Here is a 25,222-nt window from a genome sequence, read left to right as displayed (position 1 = left end):
GCGAGGCCGAGTACATCGCGGCGGTCTCAACGCCGCCGTCGACGGAAGCCGCGACTTCGTGAAAGGCGAGCCGGAAGGCAGAGGCGCCCGAAGCCAGGCCGATATCGAATAAATGGGAACTGCTTCGCAGCGTTGGTAAACGAGCAGTGATGACGACGTTTTCGACTTCTCGCTTTTTTTTCCTAAACATTTATTTCTCAATACATTTTTTTTTGCCAACGAGATCCCAAGATCCTTCTCATTTGCGTTGTAAGCTGTTTCTCGTGCACTTGCAAATTACGGAGCGTTCCCATTCGCAAGCAGTGTGGCTAAACTCAGTAACACACTCCCTGGTGACACGACTTCATCATCACCCATTCAGTACATTTCTAATTCAATGCGCCAGTATTTCTTTCACAATTCTTAAATTCCTATAAAATATAGTGACAACGCTTATTTGCACATAGACATACTAAATAAGCAATATGGAGTGTGCGTATTAAGAGTGGAAGATCGGCTTTTTTTTACGTTTTGACAAACACATTTTTTATGCAGCCTTTGTTCTCTCTGTTCAGTTATATTCTGTATAAGTAATTTTTCCAACCTACTGTATAATTTCAAACTGTTGCTGTTTATTCACACACTTATCCGAGTTTGGTACACCAATTTCTTACTCAACACTATATAACATAAGGGGCCATTGCCACGACCCATTCTGAGTTCTGAGGTCTGTACAGTACAAGTCTGATGCATTATATTCTATTCGATAACAAGCACTAAACTGTTCCGTTTGCCTTAAGTGATGGTCCTGGACCTCGACACCCTAAAGAAAAGAAAGAATGCCAAGTGCACAGCGCTTTAAATATTTTAAACATTTACACGAACCAGTTTCGGTTTTGTTTCCCGGGAGGCTTAAGTGTCGTCACGTCATGACGCACCGATTCATTACGAAAGTTAGGTGTAACAGCACTATAACAAAGCAATAAAAGGAAAATGTCTGACGTAAAAAAATTGCTATGAAAAATATCGTCTACGAGCTGAGCTCATCATTCGCCGTTTTTTTTTTAACAAGAAACGCGCGGACGTGCCTGTTCGTCCATGGCACGAGGGGGGGGGGGGGGGGGGAGTTCATACAGGCGGCTAACAACGAGCAAAAATTTGGCGCCTCTCCGTCTCAGTCAACCAGCAACCGACCCGTTGTATCCGGAATCCGCGAGGACTTCGTCAACCACCGAGACCCATTCGGTCGCGTTGACGCCGGGAACGAGGTCGTCCAGAATCTCGTCCAGGGTCCTGGTGACGTCGCGTTGCCCCGCACTTCCCGCGCAGCGTTCGAGGTGGCCGCTCACGCTTCGGTCGACCGCCAGTATCTTGGACAGCTCACCGGCGTCGTGGTACACGGCTCGCAGGGCGGCCTCCAGGTCCCACCGCTCGCCGGTGGTCGTGAGCTTCCGGAGCAGCGACTGTCCGCACGAGAGGCGCAGGAGGACGCGCCTGTCCTCGCCGAGCAGTTGGATGGCCACGACCGTGTGGAATCCGAGGAGCAGCGACGTGCGCACCAGCAACCCGACGAGATCGCGGTACACGCGGCTGCGGCGGATCGGGGCCCAGTTCAGCTGCTTGCGAGCGGACTCGAGCGTCTCGTTGAACGAACGGTCAATGCGCGAGTCGCCGGCGTAGCTGTGACACTTCTGGTAGACGCGGCGCATCAGGCGCAGTTCCGTCGGATCATCTGCGAGGAAGCGGTTTTTGGTAGCGCCAAAAAAAAAAAAAAAAGGAAGAGAAACACGGAGCACGCGTTGGTTGATGATAGAAAGAAGGGATTTGGATTCGGAAAAGAAAAAAATAAGAATGCACATACACAGAAAGATAAGAGGTTAGCCATATTTGAAAAAATCTTCCGCTTAATGTACACTACCACACACCCACATATACCACATGACCGGCTTCGCATACTTCACGCACATACACCTTATTTGGCTTGGACTCTCCTTTTGAATTTATGGGATTTGACATGCCGAAACCCCGATTTCATAATGAGGCACGCCGTAGTGGGATACTCCTAATTAATTTTCACCACCAGTCAAGGGATCCTTGACGTGTCCCCAATGCACGGTACACGGGCGTTGCATTTCGCGCCAATCGGATTCGATCCCGCGATCTCGCGCTTAGCAGCGTAACACCACAGCCGCCAAGCCACCGCGGTGGGTCTTTGGCGCTCCTAATACCAGGGCATTACTGTGTGCCTACCATCTGCGTCCTCCCTGCGCCAGAGGTGATCGTTGATCTTGACGAGCGTAGCCGCGATGCTGTCCGCACGGAAGCTCCCGCCGTCTCGGCCCTGCACGATCCACGAGCTGCACACGTAGCCGTAGAAATCGTTGCATGCGTCCCTGCTGGTGTTGAGCAGGCCGGTCAGGTAATCACGCGCTGCGATGCACTGGGGCGTCACGCAGGCGAGCGGGGACGTCGCTCCGCTGCTGTACATCAGAGCGATCACGGCGCCCAACAGCACGGAGCAGACGACTGCGGTGGAGCAGATCACGCCGCCACACAGCAAGCGTTCTTGGTTGGTGTCCATCTCCGTCAGGAAGGTCACGTTGAGAGCTGCGGGAGCCACACGCCTCATCAATTGCCCCTGATATACTATAGCACACGCCTGATCTCGTTCCACTAAGCTCCGCTAATACGGACGTCATTTACAGTGGAGCTGTTAGAACCTCGCTGTATTTCTCTTGACGTCCGCAGCTTCGCCGAGCTGGGGGAGAGAGAACTAAGAGAGAGTGAAAGCAGAGCATAAAAATAGCATCGCGCAGCATAGCGACGCGGCGCGGGTGGGTGGAGCCTAACGGGGGAGAAGGAGCGGCGCGGCGGGGACACAGGTAGTGTGACGTCGTTGCTCTTCGATAAGGACCCGCGAGTTCGCTTCGGCGGATTTCGACAATCTGCCAGGTACACGGCGTCGGAGTTAACATGCATCAGAGCTAATGCGCGACAGTTGCCGCCGCGTAGCATGGGTGCAGCGTCTGGCACACGAAACCGACGCATATGGCATCTCAAGAAATCGCTACCGGTGCGGCGGGCGCCTCAACCGGCGCGCCGTCCCACCCGAGACCCCCCCCAGAGGGAGACAGCATGGATTTTTTCTGAAGCCCTAACTTCCCCCAGCTGCGCTGGTCTCTGGTGTTTGCGATACCAGAGCCACGCATAACGCTTTAAAAACGCGGTCGATTTGGTTGGTGGATATCCGGAACGTACACTTAAGAGGAGCATTACTTGACCTGTTCTATATTAAATCCAGAACAGCGACCCTCACGGCGAGAGGATGTTTTGTGAGCAAGACGTTAGGCGGGAACGCTGACGCCGCCTTGAAATTCGCGCACGAGCACGCCGTGACGCAGTTGCTGTGACATGGTTACTAGCGCGAACAAGACAAACGGAAAAAGGGTGGAACAGGACAAAGCGCTAGTTGTTTTTTTGTATACACATCTTATTCGCGTTCCACGTGGGTTTAACCAATTAAGTGGAACATATTTGAAAATGTGTTCCACTTTGTGTAACCTATGTGAAACGAAATTAAGAGTGTACGGGCGCCGTCTATGATGAGAACAAAAAAAAAAAAATGCCACCGCGAGAACGGAGGTTCGAGGTGAAGTGTAATTTGTTACACTTAAAAATATTTGCGCCGTAGTAGAAATAATTCGTTAAGAGATAAATAGCCTGCGAACAATACAGCTATACGTCGAAGTCTAGGTGACAAAATAACCTTTTTAAGGAATTAGGAATGAACTTGTTCGCGACAATTTCGTTGTCTGGTACGTAAGGACAACCGACAGAGCGCTTGGAATGCAGTTTATAGAGTGTCAATTTGTGAACAACCGGCAAGCCGGAAAATGAAATGCCGAGGGAGGTGGAGGTGGAACCGGCAGCTGGCACCCTGAGGAATAAGAAATTGTGGAAGACGCCTATCAAATATTAAGACTTAATGGGGGGCTAGTCGGTTAACCATGATGGAATATGGCAACGCACTTCGATACAAGGATGTAACACAAAGTGAACAAACACGAGCGCTGTTTTACAGCGAAGCTGTATGTGGCTAGGGTTCCATGCATTTTTGTTCTCCGTGGACAAAACCTATCATCATCAATGACTCACACCCCCGTAAGGAATCATGCTACCGTAAGCAAGCTAAAGACGCAATGGCTCATAGCCTCGTAAGGCAGAGGCTACAAGCACTCAGCAAAGTGAAGCGAACAGCGCTTAAATTCTTTCTAATCACGCATACAACATACAGAACAGCATGTCGAAGGAAGGAAGGAAGGAAAAACTTTAATGCTCTATTTACAGCTTTCAGCGGCTAACAGATGTCTTCATGTTTTACTGAAGTCTCCGTCGTCTTGAGTGGTCGGCGCCCCTCTTCCAGAGCACCGCTGAGCCTGGCCACGTTGCACCAATCCTTTTTGGTCGACAAATGCTATCATGAATGGCTCATACCGCCGTAAGCAAGCAAAAAATGCAATGACTCCTAATCCCGTAAAGTTCATGCATGGCTACTCACTTTGTTTAAATTAGCTGCGATGACACTACCCCTGTTGTCGTTGTCGGTGATTTCAATGTGGATGTGTCGGTACCGAAAAGGGAGCTTTTTACGTGTTCCGTGTTGCAGACATATCCCTCGCAACGCTACACTGATCTGGCCCAACGACCACCCAGCGGCGTACGTGCATCGACCTGGCATTATCAAAAAATGTGATTGCAGCTGCGAATGAAATAATGACCACCGATCAAGACAATAAATGAGTGTGCGTACCTTTCGTCACGATGACCACCCATCGAGACAAAATGAGTTCGTGCCCTTGTTCAAAATTATTTGTCACCTCCTTGTCGTGTGCTAAACAGCTTCGCTGGTCAACCACTTTCACAGAGTGGAATGAATCATGATTTTTTTTACAGCGCCTGTGTTTGTTCACTCTGCGTTACGTCCTTGTTTCGAAGTGCACTGCCATATGCTATACAAGATGACTGTCGAAGTCAGCGATAGCCTTCCTGTGCAACCTGCTGCGTATACCCAGGCCATCCGCGAATTACGAAGCCTTACGGACCCATCAGCCACACGAAGTGGCCATCTCGCTGCCAACTACAATGCCTAATGATACTACGTCACAGTACATCTTGCTGTAATCGCTATACCCCAGATGAAACTCCGTAGCAACCTCTACTAGCCCTAGTATCCTGGCTGCAACTTCCATTATCATGCAATGTTGTATAGTGCCGATTGCAAGAAAGTTGGCGCAGAAGAAAGCACCAAACACGTCACGTGTGCACTGCACAACACGAAGATGAAAGGCTTGCCCATTGGACAGCTTTAGGACACGTAACTTACAGGCCCTTTAGAGAAGATATCTTGGGAGTGTGGCCTTGTGCGTCTTCGATGTGCATGCAAAACCACAAGAGCTGCTTCGCTTCATGAGATGCACCTGCCTGCATGACCACTTATGATTTGAACGACGAACGCTGCAGCGTGTGTGCCCGTGCAGAGCGCCCCTCTTCATTTTTCAATCCTCTCCCTCCCTTCCTCAGTGCAGAGTAGCCATTCGGGCTCAGCCATGGTTAACCTCCCTGCATTTCGCGTATGACCTCCCTCTCTGTCTCTTTCTTCTTATGCATGTTTGTTACATACTGTCGCACACTGCTTCGCATCGCCTTGTATATTGTCATCGCTTACACTTTTAGGTAGGTAGGCGGGCCTTAATGAGGCGTTCAGTACCACCTAGCGCTGACCTACCTCCGGCTTGCGGTATGTAGTAAACCAAAATTATATTATTCAACAAGCGGATGACTCAGCAACTCACGGTAGAAGGACCATTGGCTCGGGGACCCGACGACACTCCTCCGCGCCCCGTGCGAGGAAACCTCGCTGCTCTCCGCCTCTTTGTTCTGAGCGGCCCCTTTCCGACGCTTGGGAGTTCCGTCGCTTGCCTGTCCATGAACCAACGGCTGCCGCGGAGACAACGGCGCTGTCGCCGCAGCGGACACAGCTGGCGGGCCCTGTTGGACTGGTTCCTTCTTCGGCACGGCAATCCAGGGCGCCCCTGAATGTGCTGCAAGCTTGTCCTGTCCCGCCGTGTCAGTGTCCTTGTCCTCTCTGGCCGACCACGGCAAGACTATCTGGTCTTTTTGTGCGTCCGTCGTGGGGCCCGCTGCGTCGGCTTGTTTCTGCTCCAGCGGACCAACTGCCGCGTCACGGTCATCGAGGATGACAGCGCCGGCATCCGCTTGCACGTCAGGATGGACTACTCGTTGGCCTTGGGAACTTGACGGTGCGACGGCCGCCGTGTCGTCCCCGTTTTTCGGTGCGTCAGCCGTTGCCTTGTCCGCGGGCCCCGCCGAGTCATCCGGCGCCAACACGGACAAAGACCAGCGCTGATGCCTGGCGGACGCAGTGTCGACCGAAGTTCCAGCGGTGGCATCGTTCCCGCCGTACAGCGCGACGATTTTGGCGGCTAAGTCGTTGACGACCGGCGCGAAGTGGGCGATTACCGACGCCTTCAGCGGCAAGGTGAACCCGGCGGTCGGTGCTGCGCCCGAAGGATCTCTCTCGGAGCCAGTGTTCGACGACTTCGAGCCGCTTCTTCGCCGCCGCTTCTTGCTTCGCGATGAGCGGCGCACGGGCGGAGGCACGACGTCCGCATCTCCGCCCAGCGCAGTTGTCTTCGATCGCGTGCTTAAGAGGTGCGCTTCGGCGGCAGCAGGGGGCTCGGTGGGAGGCTGCCTTGCGTCGGAGCCGGCTGCGGGAGCCGCTGTGGCCGCCGAGCTGGTTCTACGCGAAGAAGACGCAACTAAAGCGTGATCCTCAGTTGCGGTTTCTACGGAGGCTCGTGTTCTTGCGTGGGCGTCGGAAGCAGCCGGAACATCGACCTCCGTATGGCTGCCTCGAGGAGGGACGCTTGGTCTCTTCGGCGGCGGGTCCAGGGCGCGCACTACTGGTATGGATGCTGTGGAGTCCCGCCCAGCGTCGACGCCGTCCGCGGACTGGTTCCGGGAAGCGGCGGGCTGGGAGGACTTGCTGCTCGAGGCGGCTCCACCCGGGCCCGGTTCAGTTCCGCGTTCCATCCGGGCGACGAAGTTGTCTCGTTCGTGACGAACCCGATGGGTACGACGTGTCCAAGAGAAGGGCTTTCCAGCGAACAAATCGAGAGAACGCGGTGCGGTCGACCGATACCTCGTGGTCCTCTTTCTTCTTATTGTCGATCGATGGCTGTCACGCGCTGGGATTACGAAGCTTGAGGAAGAGGAAGCGCACAGCTAACGAAAATACGGTCAATTTTTTTTTAAATTTCTCGACTTTTAATAATGAATTACACCGCCTTTTGCAGAAGATATAACACAGAAAGAAAGATATACTTTGAGGAGCAACTTTCGCGTACCGACTTTAGTCTTTCTGCGCATTATATTTTACCTTTTCGTGCGGTAGAACTGGGTCATGCTCGAAGTGAAGCCAGCTGGTTTAAGCATTACTATATCGCAAAGATCTCTAGAAAAACTGAAGTTTTGCAGCACTACATTATAGAGCTAGGTTCGTGGTTCTTCAGAAGCTCGGGCTCACGGAAGAGTGCCGAAACCACAGGCAGTAAAACTGAGACGCCGTCAAGATAGCGGTAACGCTTAATTAGGGTCATCATGCTACTGTCGCTGCACGTTCAGCAGAACCCCGGAAGTCCAAATAGATAACATATTCAAGCCTACATGTTGGGCTGTGCCGTGAGGGGGGAGGTCGAGGGTAGGGTAGGAGGGCGTGTACTGAACATTCCGCTAACGCATTTGGGACTATGTATAGGTAGAGCCTAGATGGTAGTGGCACATATCCCATCTGGGTGATCGGCCAAGCTTGACTACAGAGCGCACGCAAGGAACAACGACCGAAAGCATGAAGATGATGGTTATGATCCAAGAAGTTGGCACGTACCGCGACTGAGATTGAGAAGAAGTTGTTGGTACAACAATAAGAGGAGGAAATAGCAGTAATAGTAACAGTACGAATGTATATTAAAACCAGGAATTATTGTTTTGTCCGGCAACAAACGTTCGCGCGTGTTTCTTCTGCACTTAGGATAATTCGGATGTTCAGCCTCAGTACGATTCTATTAAAAAAATGTATATATACTTTCCCATAATCTTTTTTAGTGTGTGTTGTTTCCACATTTGTTTTTCTTATTCCTCTGTCCGCGCTGTAGTTAGAACTGAATCTCTTTGCCAACTCGTAAACTTTCTGTCCTTTCGGCTTCCTGCGCAGGAGAAGGTGTGGCGGAAAATTGTGAATGACATCGCAAACGGAAGGCCGCAGCCGTGGCCTTCGGTTTCGAACTCTCCAAACGCGGCCTTCGAACTCTCTAAACGCTGCGAACGAGCGAGCGAACATCGACGACAAAGAAGTGGACGCAAGTGGCTCGCGCGCCTCGCTGGCCGGGGTGGTGGACGGAACACTGCGCGACGTTTACTAGACGAAAGAAAGAAAGCTCCGCGCTGGGCCGTTTCCTCCCGCGACATGAGCACGGACGACGACCGGCAGCGGTGCGCGCCGCCCTCCTAAGTCGGCGCACGACCCCACGGTGCCGAACAGCCCGTCACCGCTCGCCCGGCCTCGACGACCCGTCCCGCGTGGACACCGAGGATGAGCGCGGCGAAGGCTGTCTTCGGCGTCGCCGTGCTGCTATCCTTCGCCGGCTGCAGCCGGGCCAGCACGGACGCCGACGAGCACGACCTGAACGACAGGTTCCTCGACACCCTGATCAAGACCAAGGACAGCCGGTCGTTCCTCAACGACCTCATCTACAAGATACAGCTGCTGCTCAACGACACGGACGAGCCGCAACACACAACCCTCGCCGCGCCCACGAGCCCCAAGAGCGCCGTCACGCGCTGGGCTGCCAAGAGCCGATTGCCCCAGATGGCGTTGGGGCCGATCGGAGAGGTGGTCGACTTGGATCCCTCGACGGTTGTGAGTAGGCTCAGCAGCAGCAACAGCAACAGCAGCGTGCTGCCTCAGCAGCAGGTTAAACAGAAGCCTCAGCAGCAGTCTCAGAAAAAAACTCTGAAGCAATCTCTGAAGCAATCTCAGCAGCAGTCTCAGCTACAGCAGCAGCTGCAGCAGCAGGCGTCGCTGTTCAACGCCTCCTTGGAGTCCCTGCTGGCGTTGCCGCCCAACATTACGCTGGACGCGCTGCAGATCTTCAACCAGACGAACTTCATCACCAACGAGACGGTGGTGGACGTGGCTGCCGAGAGAGAGGCCAAGCGAAACGCTATCGGCCAGGACGCGAGCCAGCGGGTGGCCACGCTGGGCGTCATCATCTGCCTGACCTTCGTGGGCACGGCCACCTGCATCGTCGTCATGGCGTTGTACTCGTCCAAGTTCAGCGGCATCATACTGCTAAGCAACGGCCGCTGGTGGTGCCCGATGGTGACCCGCGGCAACGGCGTTGAACGCCAGCTGCTTGTGTAGTCGCGCCTTCCCTCTCCCATCCTTGTCTATGACTTGTTTTGAAGTGTCTTGATTGCTTCTTCTTCTTTTTTTTATTCGCTCACAGAACAGACGGCAAATAAAGCCAACGTGTCGTGTACGAAACGACTCGTGCAACGATGTTGCACGACAAGGCTGAATCGCGCCTGGTGTCTCGTTAACGCCGGATGGCTTTGGCTAAGGTGAGCTTCATGATGTGACGGCGGTGACGGATGTGTGTGTCAATTTTAACGTCGCCCGGGTACTAGCTTGAGCTTCAGAACTATGAAAACCCCCATGCACGAAAGCAACAAGAGTGAGAACCCCACATACATGGCATGCTCTATAGACCGTTAAGTACTCGGCGTTGTGAACTGTCGAGCAGGTTCCAGAAGGCTGCAAAAAAGCGAGTTTCATTTCCGAAAGCTCAAAGGACGTGCCGACGTGGTCCTGGACTTCAGCTCCGGACGTTAGACATGCCATTCCTTGCATTTCACGGGCGAATAAATTGTTGCTAGAGGGTATGGAAAAATATCTCCAATTTTAAACCTGTATTGGCATGCCGCAGAGCTTAATACCCCAACTGCTTTAATACAGTTGGTTAACGCAAAATGTTGGCTTGAGACAAAACCTCGCATCTCAAAGTAATCATACTGCACGTTAAGCGGAATATATTTACGTCCGGTCACAATTAGCGGCAGACAAATTAGAAGCCATATCGGGTTGATGCTGCTAACAAGGCATTTACTCTCATATGACCCAGTTATTTCTGTGCTAAACTTTGACACACGCTGCCAAAGCGTTGTTTTACGCGCAAGCATAACTGACCAGCTCGTCAAATCGGAGGTGTTTGAAACCGCGAAGCAAGCGAGCGAGGAAGGCGCCTGGGCCTCCGTGCTGGCTCCGGTTTGTTTGCAAACTTCGCCTGCACATTTAATTAGCACTATGGGCAAGCACAAGGCAGAAATCTGAGGATAAACATCGTTAAGCGCCCTTAATGCCCCTTAAACTATCACTTTGAACAGAAAGTCTGACACGCATATGCCTGAAATTGCGCTGATGAAATGTTAGCTATTAATGGATAAAAAAAAATTACGAAGAACAACTCCGCTTACGAATAGGGTGAGCATGCATTGAGTTGTGACGTCGGGGTGGAGGACGAAAGACGGACTTGTTCCGTAGACGAAGAAGAAACGAAAAGCTTTATACAATATTTACAGATAGTGGATGATAGCGTACAGGTAGCAGTAGGAGCGCATCAGACCGACTGGGCGGCTGTAAGCGACTCCCTCTTCTCACAATGGGCCGGTTCTCTCTTAAATCCCTTCGGCGACACCTCGTCGGCAGAAACCGGTTTGGGCGAGTTCTCGTCGCCAGGAACCAGGCGGGGCAGGGTGATGACCTCGCCCGCGACGAATTCTGGATTCGTCGCGGAGATGCCTGGGCGCCGCGGAGATGGCTGGGCGTTTCCTGAAGTCGCCGCCCGTGTCTTATTCTTGATTCGTCGCGGAGAAGTGGGAGCTCTCGTCGCCCCGTGGGTGCCACGTGGCGCATGTAATATGGCAGCTTCCGTCGCCTCGTGGTCACCACGTGGTGCTCGTTGTATGGCACAACAATTGGGAGGTGGTGATTTGCGGCACTGTATTGCCCTCTGTTATGGGGGGTGCTCCCCGTTTCCACCGTGCCTTGTACGTATGCGGAATCCAACCGCTACTTCGAGCGCCACTTCCTCAAGCAAGGCGTTCACAACCCCGTGCAGCGCCTGCCACCACTCTAATCGCAGAAGCTGCGACCACGGGCGCAGCGTCTCAACAACAGCGTCTCAAAGCGCTAGCTGTCACGAGGGAAGAATGCCAGAATGCTCTCGTTACCGCCGGGCCGCTATAAGGCAATGAACGATACTACCCAGCCAGCGGTACCACAATACTAGTGGGACACTTCGATTTTCCACTTCCGGCTACCCGCGGGCTGCCAGAGCATCTTCGTTTTATTGCGATAGCAATTACATGGACACTCCAGGCGCATTTCTGCCATCGCCGTCGCCGTGAGGTTCCGCATGAGTGAAAACGTGTGAGGGTGAGCCAGCGAACGCGGTTCAATCTCGCGTGCGCTAGGGAGGAACGCCGCCCAGATGCGTGCTCTCTCCTGCGGCGCGCGAGGCAGGGGGGTCAGGAGAGGAAGGAGGGGCGTTCTTCTGTGGCGGCTGCTAGGGCGCCCAAATCCACCTAGAAGATCCTAGGTGGCTTTGGGGTGCATCGATGTTCTCCTCGCCCGCCGCTCCGTACAGACCAGAGATAACCACGGCGTCTATTACTACGTTAACCACGCGAATTGCGACGCCGTATTAGATGCTTTTGGCGGGCGCCGTAGGGACGCGTTGCCGGCGCTCGTGTCTTGAAAGTGATCTGCGAGGTGGCGAAAGTGCGAGCTCACGCGAGCCTCATACGAAGCTACCGACACTACGCGCACTCTGCAAACATCGCAGATCGCTTTGAAGATGAGGCCTGTCATTTATGCTCGTCGTACACTCTCGTCATACTATGCCAAGTTAAAGAAACGACCATGAGAGCACCAAGACGTAGGCGGCTAGGTAGGTACTGCCAAAGCGACAAATGTTCGCCAAGGAATGTTTCGCATTTAAAATAGAAGCACTAAGTTTACAAATTCGTAGTTCTGCACCTATAACTGATATGGCAGTTCTGTAAACTGCGACCATTATAGCATTCGAAGCGGACAAATTTGACAGGTTAGTTTGTCTTACGTGAATTCATTACACTGTCTACAAGTGTTTTGAAAAAGTTCTACTCACATATTAGTGATAAATTTGAGAGCCATGTTTAATACATCAATTTTGTCCGCTTCGGATGTACTATTAGGCGCGATTGACAGAATTGTTATATTTTGTTCATTGCTGAGTTGCAGAGTTGTAAACATTATAGTTTCGTTTTCTGTAAAATTTATTTATTTATTAATACTGGTATACAAAAAATTTGCATTTTAACAGTTTTTATTAAAGGGCCCCTGAAACGGTTCGGACAAATTTTGTAGACGCGTAGGGTACAGCTTAAGTAGAAGATTCGCACCACAATTTAAGTGAAGCGTTACGTATTAATGGAGCTACAAGCGATTAGAAGTTACCCTCCTTCCTAGCCATGCTTTTCCTCCTCAACTCGTTCGCCGAGCGATCGGGGCTAAGCTCCGCCTTCACTGGTTCTGCGTCACGATGCGACGTCACATCGTCAACTTCCGGTTATGTTGAAGCCCGCCTCCGCCCACGCGAAACGTCTCCACTAGCGGCTTGGCCGTCAACCCTAAGCGAGAGCTATCGAAGCAGCGTGCGGTGCGAGCATTCTGTCGTAGCGCCGAACGTGTCTGGTATTCCGGTAATCACACACTAGCAGAACGTTTCGACTGAACGGTGAAGGCATAAACTCAAGCTGATGGAGGAACTTTAGCGTAGACGTACGTGAGCTGCCTGATCGGTCTCCACGGTCCAGCCACCCGTTGGCGCAGAGCTTAATCAGCCAAAGAAAAAGCTAATATTGCTCTAACCAAGTGCAAAACATTTTAAACATTTACAAAAACAACGTGTTAACGATTACACTCCTGCGAAAATTTTACACGAGCAGCAAAGAAGAATACATTTTGTTACTGCTACTGTGTGTGGTTGAACTCTATGCTACCAGATGGCTGCACCGTGCAGACCATTCACATTTGCGCTTCTGTTCATCCGCTGAAATGACACGCAAGGGGACACGGCCAGGTCCTGTCCCCTTGCGCTTGCGTTAATCCTAATACCGGACTCGCGAAACGCTATTGCGTTAGTAATCTTCCGGTGTAAAGTGAAGGCCGCAATCGCGCAAATCCTGGCGCCCATCGGATAGCGGCTGTCCAATGTGCTGCAGCCAGTCCGCTCGTCTACTGGCTTGCAGAAGGACACGATGTCGCAGCTTGACATATTGCCGGTCGCTACGTTTGTAGTCCGCAACGCAGCAAAGTCGAATCATAGAGCTCGCGAAAAGACAGACGGACACTGACTGCGGAGCTCTCGTCAAAGACGGAGCACGTTGTAACACAAGCAGATGACACTTGCTGTGTGCCGGAAGTGCTTAAGTGTAGTGAAAAATGGTTCTTGTGCATTCTCTTTATGTTACTTTTTTTTTATAAAAAACAAATGAACTAACATTCCAACTATTACAAACGTCATTTGTTTACCATAAAGTTGGAAAAATTATCGATCACGCGCCCCAGTCAGCCAATCGGATAGCTCGCCCCACTGACGTCATACGGGCCATTTCTGTCATATGGGTAGGGGCGGCTTAAAATTCCGCCGAGCAGTGTGCTGCGATCGGCAGCGATGTGCATTTTTAAAACATTAAAACAAATTACACGCTTTACGCGGATCACTTAGATGTGTCAACTAATGATCAGAAGGACCTACACTAACGACTCAGTACGTTAGTAGAAAATCGTCAAAATCGTTTCAGGGTCCCATTAAAAACATTGACGGTATAAATCGAAAATTTGCTACAAACAGTTACTACATTTTGACTTTCTCGTTTAAATGCAACAAACCTTATCAAATTTGGTGCAGTCGTTGCCGAGAAAAACGATTTTTTCTTTCCCATGTATTTAGACAGGAGCTACTGACCGTCAATATTGCTTCCTGAATTCGTTCGCCGACTCATTGAGATGTCCTGCTAGCCGATGCCAACAAAAAGTTTCGAGTGCGAAGTGGGCAGCATCCGCACTGGACTAGGATAAAGCTTTCATACCGAACTGTCAGCAAAGCTCGCCATAAAGTGCGCTTTGCACCACATCTCGGTCCATTTTTTCGTGCCAGCTTTGTATATATTTTTACATTCCTTTGTAAATAGTGCGATCCGCATGCTTTTTTGTTTGTTACTACGTGCCCGTTCTATTCCTAGTGCCGCACTGCATTATTTATCGCTGTTTGATGCCTGTCATCTTGCTGTTTCCTTGCTGTTTATACTTGCCATCTCTCCATCTTCAACTTTTGCTTCTAGTCCCTCCTTCATAAAGAATTTGGCAGTCGCTGTGCCACTCTCGACGACAGTTTCCGGCACAACTTCCTACCTATTTCCCTCTCTGTCCATTACATATGTGTGTTTTGAAATAAAATAATATTTCACTGCATGAATTTTTGAAAGCGTGAATATAAACCACAACGCACCATTTACTGTATTTTCACATTCCCGTTCGCGATATTCCTGCAGAATATTGTCACGTTGTAGTGACGGCGACGAGTCAAACACTGCCAAGGGCGGGAAAAATTTAGCTATTGGTTGGGTGAAGTTGTGCCTGGAAAAAGAAGCAGCGCTCAAAGAACAATATCAGCGAGCACATTCCGGTATTTATTGATGTGTCGTTGTACACATTCCAGAATAATCGCTCGTGTTCGCTTATATCCGAGATGTAGTACATACACGCGTTATAATATATCATATCGCGCGACTTACCGACACTTAAAAGATTTTGCTGTTCATACACATTCGCGTCTGAATTTGCGATGCATGTGTCGACATAACCTTTATTCATCAAACCAGAGCCAGCATCATTGCGGTTCATCAAAACATAAAAAAGAGCACTGTGGGAATTACTATAGTATAGTAATTACTGTAGTTCATAGTAGGTTTTCAGTAGCAGTACTGCAAAGCACTTCGACAGGGGAAAAATAACTATGACAGTAACTTTAGCGACACCTTTCGTTGGAGGCACCGAAGAATGTGGCATCATTGCACTTCGCTCTCCTCCTTAATAAATTTGTAGCCACGATATGAAGAGAAGCCGAAATAAGGTATTTCAAGCGAGGTTGTGAATAATGAGACCAAGGTTTCTTTTTCTCACCTAAAACAAATTTTACTTCGATACCATTTCCATTATGCCATGGTATGAAAGCGCACTTTAAAAACAACGCCATCATTTAGAAAGCTTCGCTGCGCGGTAACGACCAAACATGAGCCAAAACTCAAATGTTGTAAGCTTTTTCTCCTTCGTTTAATGAAACTTTATTGTCTCTAGCTCTGAAAGCATTTTGAATATAGAGTACGACGGTTTATTCTGGACAGTCAGTTCCAGAGCCGATTTACACTGCTTCTTTAAGTAGGCTGGCACGAATTCACTTCACTATACCGTATGGCAACTGCACCGTCAAATGAAGCAAGCGCGCTCTTGAAAAGCCAGCAACATGGTTATAATACTCTCCAAAGAGTAAAGATTCACAAATATAATGGATTTACTTATTCGTTTTATGCGTGAAGGCTGTCTTCATTGTAACTACGCAATCTTTGTAACCGGGATAGGTGGTCGTCTGCACCTTAAAGATGTTATAATAGTGCGTGCAGGAAGTATTTACAATTTTTAGGCAGCACCTCTCACTTGCCCTCGATGCAATTCCACTCGGCGTTCATAGCGGGAAACTTTTCAGAGCGCAGCTGTTACGCGCCCGTTCTTATGTTGAGCGTCGGCGTACCTCAGCGTAACCGAGCGAACGAGCACAGCGAAGTATGAAAGAGCGAACGCGGAGCGCAGCGCGGTATGAAAAACGGCTGTAGCGAAGAGAGCGCGAAGAAGAAAGCGGAGGAGGTTACGGCGAAAGCATAAGAAAAGCGTTGTACCGAGCAAAACGTTCTGTGGCGACGATCGCTACGAGATGGCGCCAGCGTAGCGCGCGCCGTCTGCTCCACGATGACGCCACCAATAAGGCATGCAGCACGCGCGTCCACCGATACCATATTGACCCTCTTCGAGGCGAACCCATGGGCGGTGCCATGTTTGATCACGTGGTGACGCGTCCATTGCTTGCCTCACGTGCCTCCACGTTTACGATGGGTGTGTATGACACCGGCGCGGCCTAGCAAACCTCTGTTTCGGGAGATATATCCTAAGTGGTGACTGGGTGGACGACACGAAGCTTTGTCCACAGCTTCAGAGCACATGCAAAAGCGCTTTGGAAGCTGGTTAAGCTATGTCCAAACGGCGCGAGCAGCGTATATGAGGCTTGTTTTAAAAGAGAGGCTAAATATGTATTCCAAGCTATCCAAACTTTCCGCTCATGAATTGAATCAGGATGAGTGTGTTTTGCTCTTCGTTATCTATTTGTCAAATATTTTGAAGCAGCGGCTTGTCACATTCAGGACTCGGTAAACTTCCTTGGTGCAGTCACTATGTGATTATTTCCGCCTAATTGCTCGCGGGTGTGCTCAGTTCCGGTATATTGGTTCTTGCTGCGCGGACGACTTGAAACGTAGCCGTTTTGTACACTGTAAATACCTCGTAGCAAAGATCTATTATCGCTACTAACTCGCTTACTTCTGTGGACCGTCACGAAACATTCAGCTTCGACCATTCGTGCGCTATCGGTGTAGTCACGCCATTTATTGTGCGTATGTGGTGCGCATATATTCAAGTGTGCGCCCATTCAAATACTGACACACTGGCGATAAGAGTGGGCGTAAGATTTCGTGCCAATCGGGGTAAATGGGTTTAGCTACTTTGCGCGAAACCTACTACGACAGGAAGCGGCACTGCCCCCTTTGTCATTGTCTAACGAGCGGCACTCACTATTGCCGACATACCAGGGCTGAAGCACTTTCTTTGAAGGTTAGTGAAACAACGTTGGCGTATACGCAAATTCCTATACCCTCGAAGAAAGTCGTACATCACGAAGCTCCGGTAACACGTATGGACAGTTGCAGCAACGGTTTGCGAACATGACTACACAGATTCATTCCATTCCTTAAGTCACTATTTTTGCAGCCAACTACTGCAGACGTCTTCAATCCACGTGATTCAATCCGGCAGGATAGCAGCACGGTGCGTTAGCGAAAACTCAGTTGAATTTCCGACAGCTGATCGCACAGGAGCAAGGTGGAAGCGGTAATGCTTTCGTATTTGCGTGCTGTCGCTGAGGCGACGTGCCATCTCGTTTCTCCAGAACAAATTGCTCCGTGAAAAGGGGTCAATATGGAAACAAAGCGTTGCATGAGTGGAGGTCTGTCTGCGGCGGCTACTGTGAATCGAGCCCACACGTCAACCACGCGCTGCCTCTCGCGATCTCCCGATTAGCGAGGCAGTCGCGGGACACTTAGCTCCGTTTGCAATGTGCCGCACAAGATCGATTGCCCGTGTCAGCCAATATAAGAGGAAACACGTATAGAGCTGCACTGAAATTTCGCATTAGGGATTATCGTATTCGTCAGTGATCTTTTTTCGTTTAAGTACTCGGAGTAAACTTCCAAGGAATCGGGCAGTGTACAAAGACTACGTTATACACAAGTTACTCTACTCAATTACATTGGACCCTAAAAGCTCTACATATACACTCCAACAGGTTCAGTTTGTTCTAAACTGCAATTTTGTTCAGCTATCCACTTACACTGACTGCCACGGCTTTAAAGGGACACTAGAGTGGAAAATCCCGATAAGTTGTATTATAAAATTGCACTTCTGAAATAGTAAACCATCGATGACGTAATCCATTCGCGCTCTAGTGTAGTTCACGAAATGCACGGATGCGCGTGACCGCTAACAGTTCCTCCTGCATGCACGAAGTCCTCAATATACTGCTTTTTTCCCCCTGTACCCCCCGTGTAGGGTGGCAAACCAGACCCTCGTCTGGTTAACCTCCCCGCCTTTCCCGTCGCTTTTTCCTCACCGCGAAACTGAAGACGTGGTAAGCTAGAAAAGGGCGCCAGAAGTAACATTGCTAGCTGTGGATCCTTGGCTTCGGCGCGAAATCAAAAACAGATTGAACTCCATTCGCTATATAAGCATTTTCTGTCACCCATAATAATTTAGAAGCTTAAACTGGCTTTTTGAACACAGCAGGCGTGCACCTGACTGCGCCTTACTACTGAAATATTTAGAACCTTCCCTTGCCATGAAAGAAACAAAACCAACATTTTCCTGAACGAGATACATTAAGCTAGAAAAGCTCTGGTCAGCCGGATGAGAAATTCTGGCCTGCCGCTAACGCGAATCGGTGGTTTGGTCCGTTCTGGAAATAGTCTTGGCGGGTATAGTAAATTCTTGTGATAGACGGAAGCCGATCAAGAAGGTGCCGTTGGGAACTATTAGGCGCTTCGGCTTCCATGCGGAAGTTTAGTGAACAAAGCTTCCGTAAAATGTAAGCCGAAACGTTTAATACTAATGCTATCAGCGCCGTCTTCGCCGCTATTCAGATCCATTAGGAGGCTCTTCTGCGCCATGCTCAGGCTCCATCAGCTGTGCACTGTAGCGAATAAACCCGTCTCTGGTTGCTGGCCCTTAAGCTGTAGCACAGCCCTTAGTTCCTCCATACTACTAAGCACACCATTTCTTTTTGGTCGGCGTCCTCATGACGTGGGAAATAGGGATGTGAGTAAAACACAGCGTAAAATGAAAACCAGCACAAAACGAATGAAAAGTTTGAATCAGAAGTTTATTCAGAGTATAAACATTGGGGGGCGGAAAGAAGTGTCTGCAAAACACGCTGAAAAACTCACGTTAAAAGGCATCGAAAAAAAAAAATGCAGCCAGACGAGGAAAAACATGGACAACGCTATAGTGCTTAGAAGTCGCACGGCCAGACGTATCTCGCAGCCCTGGCTCAACGAACTTTGTGAAGAGTACAAACGAGCTACTGAGAGATACTGCCAGGTGGCGCGTACAAGTAGGCCTAAAAGATGCGGCCCATGAAAGTGTAAAGAAGTCGAAGCTCCGCGGCGCCGAAAAAAAAAAAAAAATTGTTCTGGGTGTCTTGAAAGCACCAAGGCATCTCGCAGCAAAGGTACCCTGAAGCCAGAGAGGAACTGCTATCACGTGACACTAAAACTGTGTTGCCAAGGCATGGCAAAGAAACCCATCAACCAGCCAAGTGCTGCTGGTCGACTGATAGTGCAGCTAGAGCTATTTGAAGTGATAACGCAGCATTATTGTAGAGAAGAAATGCAGCCGTCCAAAAATCCTGACTACGCTGACGAACGTGGTCACTCAGACATCCGAAAAGCACCGACCTGTGAGCACGCCAGGCTTGCGGCGTCACCAAACGGTTTTTCCGCATTCTGGGACGCCCCCTTGGCAATAGGCATCCTCGAAGGGGGATAGCGACGACTGCCAAAACGGCACAATACGGTGAACTCGGGTGACGAAAGACCAAACTACACTGTTCTCAAGGCAACACCTTGGCACGCATGTGAATTCTGGGCCGAAAGTTCTCGGGCACCCCGAGATAAGACGACGATGGTCACGGAAAGAACTGCAACCACGTTCGGGCTAGTACGAGATGATTGGCACATAACACTGCGACCTCTGTCCGTACAAGATTTCTTTTAAAATACAAAACGAACAGCGACTGGCGGACAGTTATGGCGGCGGCCGAGTCTGCAGAGACAAGTGTTTTGATCATCGAGGGTCTCGCCGCAACTTGATCTCGCGTACGCACACTGACCTAGAAACACGATGGTGAAACTCCCATCCGCGTACTTGTGTAAAGCTGAGTGGTTAAATAATGCGTAAAGGAGCATTGGAAACGTAACTACGTGGCAAAAGTGAACTGAAAGAACACAACTAACACACATCATCTTCACCATGGCACACTATTATATCCGCGATAACGGGACTAATAAAAGTGCGGACTCGCTGACGAAAAATCTATCAAGGGAAAGGGGGACAGACTGCGGAGGTGTCAAGCGCCAGCAACTGCACTATCGACAGGCCTCGTCGTGGCGACAGCATCGCAGGTTTTCTTCGTGGAAAGGTTCATTCGGGAGGACTCGGAGAGCGATGGTTGACGTTTCGGCTCCACTACCACATGACACGACAAGAAGAATGTGTTGCGAGAACGCTGAAACCAAACAGACAAGCGACAAGTCAAATGTGTAGAACACCCACGCGTAGAGTGTCATGCCTTGTTTACCCGCTACACACGCCGAGCAGTTGTCCACCCAAGTGACGTCCCTGCTCGGCCTCCCCCTTCCCGCTTCACAAAAATGGCACGACCTGGCACACAGTTGCCGCCCGAGTCCTGTTTCGAAGGCTTCCGCCGGTTGTATGGTCCGTGCGAGCTCTTCGGACATGGAACTACAGCGTGTCACTTTATCCGTCAGTATCATCGCGATACGAGCATCGTGCTTCAACTAAAGTCCAACAATTCCCGTCGTCGCCGGCTGTCAGAGGGCGCAGCGGGCACAAGAACCCCTCCCCTAATCCCTCCTCCCCTCACACAAGGAGTCTCTTCCCACCCGAGAACGTGATTACAGAACGAAAGCCACAACATGGTCAGCGGGGCTCGGGAACTCTAGATTCCGCGCGTGGGGTGATGACAAAGGTTCCCCGTGGTTCACTCCTCCACCTTGGGAGCCTCGGTGCTCGAACTCTCGGCTTTGGCATCGGCGGCCTGCGAGGAAGAGCAACAACGCTACTATATAGATACACAGCGCAATTGGCTATTGCAGAACACGAATACTGAACAAGGTCACCAAAAGAAAAATGAACGAAATTAACTAAAACATTGCGAGTTTATCGTTCACAAGCTGCACAGTAGGCCATGGGAACGCTGTATTTGAAGGCTCTGGATTAACTACGAGCACCTCCGACTTCGGTAGTTGACTGACGCTCCAACATGCCTTATCACATATTCAGAAGCGCTTTCGAACTCGACGCTTCCCCTACCCCTAATATTTCATATGACAGTACCCCACCCCCACAACTTAAGTCTGAGTCAGTGACTTCCCACGGCAGTTCTTGAGTGAAAATTTTGCCAACGAGGCGCTCACATTGGCTACGCGAGAGCACTGGAGTGAAAGTGCGTTTTACAGGCAAATTGTCGTAGAAACAATTCAGAAGCGCTACAAAACCTCTCAACAGCCGAATAAGGCCACTGTGCGCCATCACGGAGATAAAGGAGTATCCGAAAATTGACCGAGAAAAAAAAAAAGCAGGGAAGCGCTAGTGACGGGATCGTAAGAGCATGGGTAATTTGAACATATAAAGCAGAGACAAAATGAGGGATCACGGTACAGTAACTCGTAAGAAGGCCGAACTCGCCACCTGGTGTCGGGCAACAGGCAGATATCATGCCATTAACGATCATTATCAACACGGAGTTGAGACCCATTTGCGAATACGAGGATTAGAACAGCCAGTCGTGGTTCAGGCAAACATTATTCGCCGATACCGAATGCAATCTTTCCATCTCTCAACTCGGGAGTACTTCCCAAGAAGTACGAGTATCTCCGCAAACAGAAAAGCAAGGCGGGTAGCCCTTACAGCATCTCCTTCGGGCCTTGACTCCGCAGGGCAGGTCTGCTCGGCGGGGGCTGGGGCCTCTGTGGGAGCAGCGGGTGCAGCCGGGAGGTCGGCGACGGGGCTGGCAACTTCGGGCGCCTTCTCCTCGGGCTTAGCCTCCAGGGCTTCGCTGGACGGAGACTCCGTGGCGGCCGCGTCTGTCGCGGGCGCCTGGGGAACAGCGGGCGCCGCGGCCTGCTCAGACGTCGGCGATTCCACGGCGGGCAGTTCCGTGACGGCCGGAAGGTCAAGATCCTTGGACTCGGCGGGCTCAGCAGAGGAGGGCTGCACTTCCTCGGCCGGTTTGGTTGCTTCGGCTGGGGCTGGGGCAGTGGGCGCCGAGGCCTGTTGCTCTGCCTCGGCTAGTGCCTTCTCGAGAACGACCTCGGTCGGCTGTGGCTCGAGGTACCCGGAGTCCTGGAGGGGAGAGACGACCTCGGCAGCAGGAACGGCCGGTTCGGCGGCGGGCTCCTGCTCGGTCTTCGTTTCGGCCTGTTCAGCCGGAGGAGCGTCTGTGGCGGGGGCTTGAGATGCCGGCGCAGGCTCTTCCTTGGCCGGTTCTACGGCAGCCGCTGGGACGGGTTCCTTGGGTGCCTCTTCGGTTACCTTAGCCTCCTCCGCAGGTTTAGCCTCCTCAACGACCGCGGGCTGTTCCTCGACCTTAGCGGGTGCGGGTTCTGGTTCGGGCTGCTTGGGCTCTTCTGGTTTCTGTTCGACGGGAGCTGGTGCAGCCGCAGGTTCAGGAGCGGGCGGCTCGGCAACGGGCTTGGGCTCCTCCGCGGGCTTTACTTCAGCTGGCTTTGCTTCGGCGGCGGGGGCCGCGGGTTCCTGAGGCGCGGGCTCTGCGATCTTCTCGGCTACGGGCTCGGCCGTGCCATTGGGAACTGACTTGGCCTCGGGAGCGTCGGCGGTGCCGTTGGTGATCACCTCCTTGGTGGCGGCCTCAACCTTCTCCACAGGCACTTCGGTCTCCTGCACGAAAGGAGAAAAAATGATCAATTAGCAGCTGAACTAAAAGGTGGCCGAGTAGGCGCCGATTCGTTTGATTCTCACTATTCATGGAAACAAATATAAAGATGCATGCCAGCAAGTGTCCACTGAAAGCGACATCGCTACCATGTGAATTCACGTCAGAAACATGGACACAAGTAAATGAAGGTTTCCTGTCATACGTGCCTTGTTCTTAAGGTGTCAATGAGAGACTCCAGACTACGTCTACCGAAGGCGGGCAGGCTGTCGCGGGCGACAGGTGAACAGCTCATAACGCACTTCTATTAGTGACGGAATGGATTATTTCACGCTTGACTCCGGCCTCTCAATATATAGGTAAATCGAAAGACCGCTCTACACGGAGTAGCACCGGAGCGTAAGAGTAAACGATACGACTGCCGACTAGGAACGGCGATTTGGTAGAGCTGACCATGAATAAATGAGCGCTTGGTAACCTTTATGCCAAACAGCGCTATTCTCAACATAAACGAATACATTAATAACATCAATATTATTAAGGGAGCTCTGTTTGGGGGTCGTTGTACGGTGCATCGCCATTCGGCTGTACCAAGGAAAGCCCGTCAAATGAACATGTTCGAACTGGCAATATAGCTGCGAATAATATCTTCAGGGGCTAGTTGGTTAATGTAATGGTAGGGAGTTACTGCGCAAATCTTAATATAGTCACATCACACGAAAACACAAACAAACAATAAGCTTAAACGCTTTTTTCGAACAAACAAAAGTGGTTCCAATACAAGTAAGAGTGTAAGGCCACGACACTGAGTGTAGCACCAGCCCGTTTCGGCGAAGAAACGAGCCCGCGTCGAATTCAGAAAACAGTAAGGCCCACAGTGGTATTCAAGGGCGGCGGTGACGCTCTTTTATCAGAGTATTTTAGGGAGGATGACGGGGTGGAAACGCTCCGTGAAGGCGTTGAAGAATAATGGGCTATTATCGGCGCGCCAAAGAACTTTCTAGCGACATCTTCCTGTTTAGCACCGATGCGATCGAAGAAGTTGACGCGAGTATCGGAGGCTATTGAGATAATGTGCAGAGAGGATCAACAGGTGATGAGCGTACTTCAGCGTTCTTGGGTAGCGTTCGGGTGGTGGTAGAGGATCAACGTAACTCGAACCAACTCGACGCAAGCGAGTGAATGTATTGTCGGCCGTAGTTAACGGACTTGAAAACGGAAAATAGAAGATAAGCATGATACGGTGTACGGATACGCCGTGGGCGCACGGTCGGCCAGAGGGACATAGCTATTTAGGAGCGGTCCCGAGAATTCGCCTTGCTAGAGAAAGAAAAATCGGTGCCCAATGTCCAGCTGACACATTTGAACGGGGGGGGGGGGGGGGGGGGGAGCGCGATGCCGGAGTTTTAAATTTAGCGCAACGCAGCGTGACTAAGGTCCTGCAGTGCGGACCTGAGAAGGCCAATGACATTTCACCACCATGCAGATGAGGAGGGGCAACGCGACCAGCTCACCGGCTCCAAAATTTTTAGCCGAAGGACGGCTAAAAACAGTCGCCCTCCGGCAAGCTTCTGCGACTATCCCTCGGCCAAGCAAAACCAAGAAAAAAAAAACGATCTGCGCAGAAGGGTTTAACGCACACGAGTTGACGTTGCGACAGGTCCGACACCAGTGCAAGCAAGCCGTGCCTCGCGCGCTTGGCCCGATGGGAGCGCGGGCACCGGGCCACGTGACAACGCTCGCGCGCGTGCCGAGCGGTGAAACACGGTCACGAGTCGCGCGCGGGAAAAGCCGGTGCGCACCGGTCTACGCAGCCAAAATGTTTACGACGAGCGCGCGCTTGGAGAGAGCAAGCAAGGCACGCCACCGCTACGCGTCGCATTCCAGCGAAAGATTACGGGCGCGGCGCCAAATAGGCGGGAGCCGAACGTCACAGGAAGAGACGACGAGCCCCCGCAGGTCTCCCTCCGCGGTCGCCGGTAGGCGTCAAGCGGCGGCACGTCAGCTGTGGGCAGCAGCGGACGAGACGGCGCGAGACAAGGCTGACATGGAAGGAAGGCGCTGGAGCGTTGGTGGTCGCGATACGGTAGTGAACGCGCCGTTCACTTCTGAGTCAGCGGTGCGGTATTCCAGAGACGAGACGACGGGAATTCAGCGCGAGGTACGGGACTTGGAAGTACGGAACGCACGTGGCTGCTGCTGGCATAGCTTGCTACAAAAGTTACTAGAGGAGCAACTCTGGCGCTGCCGGCGTTTGGGTTACCATGAGAATCGGGCATAGTACACGGATTTGTCTGACCTTCGCGCTCGTTGTGGTTTCGAACGCTTTTAAACTTATTCCAACGGCACGAAGGCGCCAGGTTTGTTGGGCGCACATTCGTAGTCGTTGAAGCTTGCTGCACTTGTATTCAGTTTGAAGTAATATTGCGAAGTGGGAGAGCCGTTTGAAGCCACACTGACAAACGTTTAGACAAATCCATGCACCACAC

General features: G+C 51.2%; 3 protein-coding genes across 5 annotated transcripts in view; 1 reads left to right on the top strand and 2 right to left on the bottom strand.

Moving 5' to 3' along the window:
* Nucleotides 1–114: 114 nt before the first annotated feature.
* Nucleotides 115–7,733, bottom strand: LOC129387953 (uncharacterized). Its single transcript, XM_055077822.2, has 3 exons — nt 5,832–7,733; nt 2,230–2,586; nt 115–1,711 (listed from the first exon to the last, which is right to left on the bottom strand). Exons 1-3 carry the CDS (start codon nt 7,090–7,092, stop codon nt 1,158–1,160), a joined length of 2,172 nt encoding a protein of 723 aa, XP_054933797.1. The 5' UTR covers nt 7,093–7,733; the 3' UTR covers nt 115–1,157.
* Nucleotides 7,734–8,373: 640 nt separating this feature from the next.
* Nucleotides 8,374–9,639, top strand: LOC126546115 (uncharacterized). The gene has a single exon (XM_050194202.3). It carries the CDS (start codon nt 8,651–8,653, stop codon nt 9,479–9,481), a length of 831 nt encoding a protein of 276 aa, XP_050050159.1. The 5' UTR covers nt 8,374–8,650; the 3' UTR covers nt 9,482–9,639.
* A 9,260-nt stretch (nt 9,640–18,899) lies between these two features.
* Nucleotides 18,900–25,222, bottom strand: part of LOC126544724 (uncharacterized) — a 115,596-nt gene continuing 109,273 nt past the window's right edge. For all 3 annotated transcript variants that reach the window (XM_050192181.3, XM_055077821.1, XM_050192182.3), the window contains 2 exons: nt 21,749–22,738; nt 18,900–20,876 (listed from right to left, as the gene is read on the bottom strand). In XM_050192181.3, the coding sequence (XP_050048138.1) occupies nt 20,820–20,876; nt 21,749–22,738 (1,047 nt within the window). In that variant the 3' untranslated portion in view covers nt 18,900–20,819. The remainder of the gene's footprint in view (nt 20,877–21,748; nt 22,739–25,222) is intronic.

Source organism: Dermacentor andersoni, chromosome 10, assembly GCF_023375885.2.
Source record: "Dermacentor andersoni chromosome 10, qqDerAnde1_hic_scaffold, whole genome shotgun sequence".
Classification (NCBI taxonomy): Eukaryota; Metazoa; Arthropoda; class Arachnida; order Ixodida; family Ixodidae; genus Dermacentor; species Dermacentor andersoni.
The sequence above is the reverse complement of the archived record's forward strand: the minus strand, read 5'-3'. Positions and strand labels throughout refer to the sequence as shown.